Source organism: Rutilus rutilus (genome assembly GCF_951802725.1).
Source record: "Rutilus rutilus genome assembly, chromosome: 20".
Classification (NCBI taxonomy): Eukaryota; Metazoa; Chordata; class Actinopteri; order Cypriniformes; family Leuciscidae; genus Rutilus; species Rutilus rutilus.
The window spans coordinates 12670569-12680540 of NC_140225.1; the positions used below are offsets into that span (position 1 = coordinate 12670569).

General features: G+C 36.0%; 1 protein-coding gene across 1 annotated transcript; it reads left to right on the plus strand.

Moving 5' to 3' along the window:
• The first annotated feature begins 946 nt into the window (after positions 1-946).
• On the plus strand, positions 947-8918 carry tacr2 (tachykinin receptor 2). The gene is made up of 5 exons (XM_084391913.1): positions 947-1510; positions 2365-2559; positions 2751-2901; positions 6437-6633; positions 6859-8918. The coding sequence occupies exons 1-5, from the start codon at positions 1116-1118 to the stop codon at positions 7049-7051; spliced, it is 1131 nt and encodes a 376-aa protein (XP_084248039.1). The 5' UTR covers positions 947-1115; the 3' UTR covers positions 7052-8918.
• The last annotated feature ends 1054 nt before the right edge of the window (positions 8919-9972 follow it).

The window sequence follows — 9972 nt, forward strand, 5'->3', positions numbered from 1 at the left end:
GGGTGGGTTGTCCAATGAGAGAGCGGAAGGAGAGTTTATTGTTTTAGAGCTCTGAAAGACATTAGACTCTTTAACACTAGGCTACAGTTAACATGAACAAACTATAAACATAAAGACAACACAAAACAATAAACAAAAGTCATCCATTAAAGCAAGTCACATTTAATTTATAATAATTATAGACAATCAATAAAACACATAAACACATAATTATTGTAATTATATTATAGATTTACACATCGCAGAAAACTTTTGTGTTTTGTCATAATGAAGATACGGTACCCTTTATCTAGGCTAACTGCACGAGAATTATTATTATTATTATTATTTTGCACGAGATAAATCTCAACAGACTGTGCCAGTAAAATTACTGGCAGAAATACCCATGAAAAGTCTTTGTATAATTCGCACACTTAATGAAAATGTCAGATCTGTGAAAACCATCCTGAAATAGCATTTGGTGATTCGAAGTGTCCAAAAAAGAGTAATGTGCACTATTCACTACATCCTTCTCCACCTGCTGCCCAGACACCTGTCTCACTCCTCAGACAAAATGAACAAGATCACCTCACACAACAGAAGAAATAAGGGGTCTAGCAACGTCTCAGCAGAACAAGTAGAGCAGACCTAACCTAACACATGCTCTTAAACTGTGACATAGATATTTCCATTAGTGTTCGCTGCAGGGGAGTTGCACTTGCAATTAATAATGACAGCAAGCTGTCCATTGGTATTAACACGTCAATTGCATGCCAATTATATTTATTATTGATATTGCCAGATTTTAGGAGAAGGAGCGCAAATTTCTGTGCGTCACAATGCGCGTAACGCGTTGGCAAAAATGGGTATCAATCAACGTCACTGCATCTGAACCGACACACCTCCAACACTTGGCACACACATTCCTTCAGTTTCCCCAGTGCTCGATCGCTGCGGGCACAATAACGCACTTCAGCTGCCAGTTTGGACATGAGGCGGTACGAGGCGCACTGACCGCGCACTGTTTGGAAAATGAACTGCTGCAAATGTCCAAAATACACAGGTTTACCAAAGTGAGTCACTCACTGGAATAAGCATACTGACTGACTTATGCCCTGTGACTACGGACAACTACAATGGATATCACTTTGGACCCCCTTTCAACATCTGTTCTTTACGACGAGGAAGATGGAAACGAAACCTCCACCAATCTGTTCGAGCAGCCGGACTGGCAGGTGGCACTATGGGCGATCGCATACTCTTTGATCGTAATTGTGTCCATCATTGGCAATGTCACTGTTATTTGGATAATTCTGGCACATAAACGCATGAGGACAGTGACCAACTACTTCATAGTAAACCTCGCCTTTTCTGATGCATCTATGGCAACTTTTAACACTGTCTTCAATTTCGTGTACGCTTTGCACAATGACTGGTATTTCGGTTTAGGATACTGTAAATTTCAAAACTTCTTCCCAATAACAGCAATGTTCTCAAGCATTTATTCAATGGCGACTATTGCTGTTGACAGGTAAGCAATATCTATCTATCTATGTGTCTGTCTGTCTGTCTGTCTGTCTATCTATCTATCTATCTATCTATCTATCTATCTATCTATCTATCTATCTATCTATCTATATCAACATATCTGGTGCTCTCAGTGAATATCAGTAAACCTTAACATGATGTTCCCATGGATTATGATAATAATAAATCACCATCCTATTGAGATACCATGCCATAAACCATGTCATAAAACAGTTACAGCCTGCAAGTTCATGAAAGCCTAATTGTAGCTGTAATATAACACATACATTAACTAAGTTTACCCTTCAGATGGCAGCTGGTTTTATGTGTTTTTTTGCTGGTCATAAATGGTTAAGAGCAGGTCCAAGCTGATCTAAATTCTGGGTGATGGATCAGATGGTCTTACATCCACACCTAGACCTTGATGAAAATGGTTAGAGCTATTTATCGACCACATTTTAGCTTTTGCCACTGCTTAGAAATAGCTCTAAATGTATCAGGCTATAAAGTAAAATCCTAAAATCCACCACAAACGGGCAAAAGCAGTTAATATTTACTATTAAAAGATGCCAGATGAATATTAATTTTCATGAAGTGATTATAAGAACCAACACTACAGGACTTTCCATATTGTGTTCTGAGTGACGAACAAGTAGATGATGTAATTAAGCACGCACGAGAAATAACGCAACCAATCAATTCTCTTTCTGGAAGTGCTCCAGTAAAACATTATATGCATGCAGTAAATGTATCCAAAAAGCCCTCTAAAACACTGAATGTCCATAGAAGGGAGAGTAAAAAAGGTAGCCTAGGCTACCGTTCACTTTTTAATAAGATGTTGTTGTCTGAAATCCACAGATATATGGCTATAATCCATCCCCTGACGCCCAGGCTCTCCTCCACTACTACTAAAGTTCTGATCGGGATCATCTGGACTGTGGCTTTTTCACTGGCCTTCCCTCAGTGTTATTACGCCAGCACCAAGTTCTACTTCCCTCGGACTGTCTGTATGGTGGAATGGCCTGATGATTATGGAGGGAAACATCAGCTCTCGTAAGAAAACTAGACAAAAATTACTAGCATCGTTCTTTTTTACTGACAAGAAAAAATTTCATTTGATTATCCAATGATGCCTATGATAGCTCAGTTTTCTTGCATTATATAATTTTGTTTTTGTTTTTATTACAATATCATATTTTTTGTGGCACAGATTTGACTTATGAAGTGATGCTTGATCTCACTAGATATCAGATTGCTGTGATTATCCTGATCTACTTGCTCCCTCTGCTGGTGATGTTGGTGACCTACAGCCTGGTGGGACAGAGGCTGTGGGGCAGTGAGATTCCTGGAGAAGCATCAGACCACTACCAGAACCAGATGCAGGCGAAACGGAAGGTAAACGATGCTAGTATTTACTCATATAACTTTGTTAATTATATTTATTCCAGTTACTCTGCACAGTCATCTAACTAACCTATTCACATACACAGGGTCGGTGACATAATGTGGCAAAATACATTTCTGGGCTTTAAGACAGTATTGGATATGATGACTCGACGGCAAATGCTAGACTAGGACACTATTCTCCGCTCCTCAAATACATAAAACATTAGCCTTTATATATATTGTTTTTTGAGTAAAGAAAACTCTTTACTTAATCAAAGATCCAGTTCAGTATTTACCTTTGCAAACAAGAAGAAAGTAACGGTCCAAACTGCGTGCACTTCATTCACGATAGAGGCGGGCGGAGTTATGAGGTTTGAGGACAGTTTGAGGATCCAATGGAGTTACAAGGTTTAGTCACAAGCTCGACAGGGCTACTCACTGCAGAGCAAATGGGTGGAGCTTACGCCTAGCTCCTCCTCGTTTGAGCGCTCCAGCAAGGAGGAGCTACGCTTCCAGTGAGGAGGAGCTAGCACGTAAGCGCCACTCTTTTCGCCACCTAGTGGCTATTAACATAATGAAGCTCTTCGTCAGATCGAAATTTTAAAGGCACACTATGCAGTTTCCGTTTTTCTCAAACAGCGACCCCTAGAGTTAGTTTACCATCGAAATGATTTTGAAGCTGTTATATTAAAGGGATAGTTCACCCAAAAATGAAAATTCTGTCATCATTTACTCACCCTCAAGTTGTTTCAAACCTGTATGAATTTCCTTTTTCTGCTGAACACAAAAGAAGATATTTTGAAAAATGTCTGTAACCAAACAGTTGATGGACCCCATTGACTTCCATAGTAGGAAAAAAAAATACTATGGAAGTCAATGGGGTCCATCAACTGTTTGGTTACAGACATTTTTCAAAATATCTTCTTTTGTGTTCAGCAGAAAAAAGAAATTCATACAGGTTTGAAACAACTTGAGGGTGAGTAAATGATGACAGAATTTTCATTTTTGGGTGAACTATCCCTTTAAGGTACAAATTTTGTATAGTGTGCCTTTAACTTAATGGGGACATTTTTTGTATTATTATACTGTTAGTATACTTTAAAATATGTGGTGAACACACATTACAATGATTTGCTATCTGAATTGTTTGTGCAGTACACATGTCAAGTCAAAAAATGTTTTATTTTATTTTATTAATTAATACATTTATTTATTTATTTCTATAGCATATTTAAAAACAGAGTTGCACCAAAGTGCTGTACAGTAAAACAATGAGCATATTAAGAAAGCATAAAAAGAAACCATGCAGAATACAAAATATAAAAACACAATACAATAAAAAAATCACAATAACTATGGTTTGCCATAATGGGATGATGCTGCAACCAATGATTTTATTTTACTAAGAAAACATGAGAAAAATATAAATAAAGACTGAGAGTCAATGTTCAGAAATTATTAGTTATTATTATGTTTTGAATAGCTGTATAGCTGTGTTTTCCGGTGTGTTTGTTGTCAAACTCAAAACTTTGTTTATTTTTAATTATTAAAGAAATGCCATTATTTTATATGAAAAAGTTAATAGTTGTATTGTATTGAGAAAATATTTTAGTTTGTCTTGTATATTCTTTTTATTAGATCAGATAACATTTTAAGCTGTCATATGGTCATGTTACAATGTACCCCACATATGGGGCATGTTGTCACATTCATTACGTTAATGGCCACTAGGTGGCGAAATGAGTGGCGCTTACGTGCTAGCTCCTCCTCTCCAGTAGCTCCTCCTTGCTGGAGCGCTCAAACGAGGAGGAGCTAGACGTAAGCTCCACCCATTTGCTCTGCAGTGAGCACCGAATGTTTATTTATGACAAAAAATATATAAAAATGATGAAATATGGGTATACAAGCCTCTGCCTGACAGCAACAATGTTATACATTTTTATCAATTTCTAAAGTAATTGTTGTACAGAGTTTTAGCATTATAGAGAAATAATAATTACCTTTGTGCATAATTATGTGCATCAATTTAAAGAAGTTACTCAGGTCCTTAGAGGGCAAAAATGTCCATGTCAAAAAACTGTCATAAAAATTAAGCTTTAAGCTTTGGAGCACAGACTTAAGTTTGGTCTCATGTTAAAGAAGACCCTTGGCTGATTTTTTTTTAAAAAGTTAAAAACAAAAGTTACAGAGAAAAAAAAAGTTATAGAGGTTTACTTTGATGAAAATGATTTATGAACATTATTTTATACACTGTAAAAAAATTCTAACCCTCCCAAATCAAAAATTTCAAGTGACCGATAACATCTAAATTTTTCAATTGGCCCAAGTGAAAAATTTTGATGTTATCGGTCACTTGAAATTTTTGATTTGGGAGGGTTAGACATTCTTTACAGTGTATAAAATATATAGTTAATAATAACATGTTGAACTCCAAAACTGCTATCAAAGCCTATAAGTTGTTTTTCAAGTTTGAAACTGATATCTCAAAAATGTACCTTTAAGTAACATTTTGTTTGGGCGCAGTACCAAATTTTCCCCATTAGATGCCAGCAAAGTTCCACTGGTTCCAGTGGTTGGATTTGTGATTTGCAGTACAGTAGAGTTTTCTCTCTCAAATATTACACGCACACACACACACAAAACATTTTTATTACACACATGCAAACCACACTCTAACATCCATACCAACACACCCACACAATTATAGCTGCATAATTTATCCAGTTGGCTCATGCAGAAGCAGAAAGCGAGTATTTGCTTTATTGGCCAAACCTAAAAAAAAAAAAAAATGGCACCATCTGGTAAAAAAAAGTAAAAAAAAAAAGCCTTGCCAACAGAATGAAAGCATATTAACAAAGACTGCATCATTTTATAGTTAAATGGCTCTGGGATAAATAAAAATGTAAGGACATTTTTGTCCTTAAGGTCCTGAGTGTAACTATTCTGTGTATCTAATATAAATCAATTTATTAAAGGAAATGGGTGTGAAATAGTAAAATTCCAATAAAAATACACACTTGTGCCAACATTTATGCAGTTGGCATTAACACAGGCAAAAAGATTAAAAAAAAGAAAAAAGAAAAAGACAAAAATGTCCATCAGGACGCACAAGGGATAATAAATTGTAATTTGCAATTGTAATATATTTACAATTCTCCTGTTTCTAAACCCTAGATAGATGCATACATTTTATTTTAAGTTACATTTTTCTTTTTTTTTATGTTTTTAATTTCAGCTTTAGTTAACTGTAAGTTACATCTGAAAAAAAAAAAACTATATTATCATGAATGAATGAAGTTAAGTTCCACAAAGACTCAAAGAACCAATGTTAAAACCTCTACTGGGGACATAAATCTTTTCTTCTGGCAGAACAGGACATGCGCTTTTTCACTTCTTTCACATTTTTCTTTCTTTTGTCAATAATAATAAGCCTCTTCAGTGGGACATTACATTGATGGCAGCTGCTATTTATGGTTTTAGATTATAGTTCTTTGTGTAGAAAGCAAAAAAAAAAAATTCATGCCATTTTTGCAATTTAATAAAGGTTGTGAAGATGATGATAGTGGTGGTGACAACCTTTGCAATATGTTGGCTCCCCTACCACATCTACTTCATTCTGGGGAGCTTCAACAGGGACATATACAAGCAGCACTACATCCAGCAGGTCTATTTGGCCATCTTCTGGTTGGCCATGAGTTCCACTATGTACAACCCAATCATCTACTGCTGTCTAAACCAAAGGTAAATGCACATTACATCTAATGTAAGACTAAGACATTTGATGTAAACACATTAACGAAGATATTTAGTACAGCGTTTGTATTAATGTCATTTAGGACTAGTCTTGGTCTGGCAATCCTAGAGTTTTATTGCAATACTATTACTCTTTGTATTTACTCACTATTAACCTTGTCCATATTTAATGGACAAGAAGTTTGCACGTTGCATCATGCTGTCTTTCTGTAGATTCCGCTCAGGTTTTCGCAAAGCGTTCCAGTGGTGCCCCTTCATCAAGATTTCTGAGGAGGACAACATTGAACTGCAGCACATGAGGACCTTCCACATGAGACGCAGTTATCGCACCGAGACCACCAGCATGGTGGTCCGAAATCATGCCAGTGAACCAGAAGACAACACATCCAAACTAATCAAAGCTTGAGTCGACAATATTTCAATGATGGGTAAACAGAGAGGGAAAAACACTCTTGTTGGCTGTTCTTAAAATCAAGCACTCATACCTCACATTGTGCTCTATGGTGGATTCAGTGGGCTTTACAGGCGGAGAATTCGTCTATCCATATGGCATTAGCACCAAGCCTTATTTGTTTCTGTGTTGCTGCTTAAAGTACTAGTCCTAGTATACATCTAGATCAGTATGTTCTGTATAAACTGTACACTACTGTTCAAAAGTTTGTGGTTAGGAAGATTAAAGAAATTAATACTTTTATTCAGAAAGGATGCTGTAAAAGTAACAATACAGATATAAAATATTACAAAAGAATCCGTAAAATGTATCCTGGTTTCCATAAAAATGACAAGCAGCACAAATGATGTCAAGATTGCAATGTTTCTTGAGCAGCACATCAGCATGTTAAAATGATTTCTAAAGGATCATGTGACAGTAATGATGCTGAAAATTCAGCTTAAATTTAATGTGAATATATATTAAAGGTATAGCGGAGGATTTTCCCGAATTTTAGAAAGGAACCACCCTCTCCACTTCTTGCAAAAATGCACATGCGCAACACTCTACCTGCTCCCGAGAGGGAACGCCTATTAAACGTGTGCACGAGAGAGCATGCACGAGCTAATCATAGCTTACATGAACTTTTACTAGCAGTGATTTTAAATGGATTTCTCCAAATAGCATGTCAAACTTTACCTGTCAAGTAGAAACTTCGCGACTGAGGCATCAGTGGGAAGCCCAACCTGTGTTTTGAGCGCACGCCATCGTGTGAATCGTGTGCACGAGCACGTACGACGGCCTTACGTAAACATATCACCAGAATGATTGACACTTAGGAGGACCAATAGTCTTGATGATCCACCCGGAAAAAGAAAATCCTCCGCTATACCTTTAAAATAGAAAACAGTCATTTTAAATTGTAATAATATTTCACCAAATTACTATTTTACTGTATTTTTATCAAACGAATGCAGTCTTGATTTTTAACAAAAACTTGGTTTCTCTAAAAAAATATTACTGACCCAAAACTTTTGAACGGTAGTGTACCTTGTTGTTTTATGCAAAAATAGAGAAATTAATGTTTTAGACTTTAAATATTGGTTGAATGTCAAGTGGTGCCTGTAAACTAAACCAAAAAAAATAAAAAAAATATCGACATTAAATTGGTCAGCGCATCTGTACCACAGGACAAGGGTATGGATTGCTTGAGATATACCATCAAGTGTAAACAGGACGATGACTGTTGTCTTAAATTGACAGTGGTGGAAAAAGAGAGACAAAATGAGGAGGGAAAGATGTGTTGCATATATATATATACACTGTATATAGTGGTTGAAGACATTATGTATATATTTATAGACAAGCTGAAACCAAACAGACATTTCCACGTTGTAATTGCACTGTAGAAAAGCAAGCTCACATTTCAGTGGTACTCAATGTTTCAGCATGTATTATCTTTAATATAGCCTAAATCTGCATGTGCATCCATATATTTGACTGATTTGCCTTGGTTTTAGCCCCGAGACATTTTCATTTGTCTTATTTCATTTTATTTCAATGCCAATAATATGTATTTAGTTTTCTTTCTGGTACAGCATTCATAGATTCTATACATAGATTCTGAAATACAGTTGATTAAATAATTAAGCTGTATGTTTTACATTTAAAATAATTTTGTGTTTGTAATGCTGTCACATACAGTATAATGGCAGTGGTAATACAAAATGTATATTCTTTTGTTGATTTTGTTGGTAAAATCTGTTTGTTAGCTTTTCTTTTGTATGATTGTCTAAGATCTGTTTAAATGTATGATTGTTCTGTGTTGAAAATGAAGTAAAGTAAATAGTAAAGAAATCTGACTTGAAGTTCTTTACTACACCTTGCAGCTTCCAATTGAAGAAGATTTTATTATTATTATTATTATTTATGATTGGTTGTCAGTAGCCCAAGTGAAAATTAAAAGAATACTGGAAGAAATACTGGAAAATATCTACAATATTTAACAATTTTGTTCATGTGCTTTTTACACATCACCTGGCAAATGAATCATCAGTGCAAGCCTCTCTCCCTCTCTCTATATATGTATATTTCAGGATTTTTTTTTATTGCACATAAAATGATCACACAGGATGTAAATACTGAACAAAATAATGCAACATTGTTTGGGCAAACAAGAAGGAAACCACAAAACACAATTTCAGTTGATCAAAATATGTTTATGGTTTTCTCCTATAGGTTTATCCAGGAACATCTATTTATATAGTGCAACTATGAAATAGTACAAAATCAGTGGATGCTAGACCAGTTACCAAATAAGGCATGCATTCATCAGAAGATCTCTGAGCCACTACACAGATTCACTCACATGAACTACACAGGATCACTCACAAATAACCAGCCAGAGCACACCGAAGGACATTTACTGGGAATCAGTACCGATAACCTGCATATCTGCACACACACGCACACACACACACAGCAAAAATCTGACAAAAGCAATACGCATGATACAATCTGCTAAAGTCTTCGAGTATGAGGGGATAAGACTATTTCAGAAGGGGTGGGTCTGCAAAGGCAATAGGTTTTCTGTCGTTCATTTGTATGGCGACAAGTATAAGGGGCTTGAATTATGCAGGAAGGCAGCTGTGACTGCGAGACTGAACTTGTACGTCTTCTTCACTTCAGCCATGACAATACCAATGTGGAGCAAACGTTTCTCAAATGTTTCGCAATATTTACAACACAGAAAACTGCCACACAGACAAATGACAATACGCAGAGATTTGGAATTAGCTTGGCATCTTCTCAACAAAATAGCCTACCTTCTTTCCCCTTTAGGTATCCATTCCTGTTGCGTCTTCCATCAAATATAAAAATAAAATAAATAATATCTT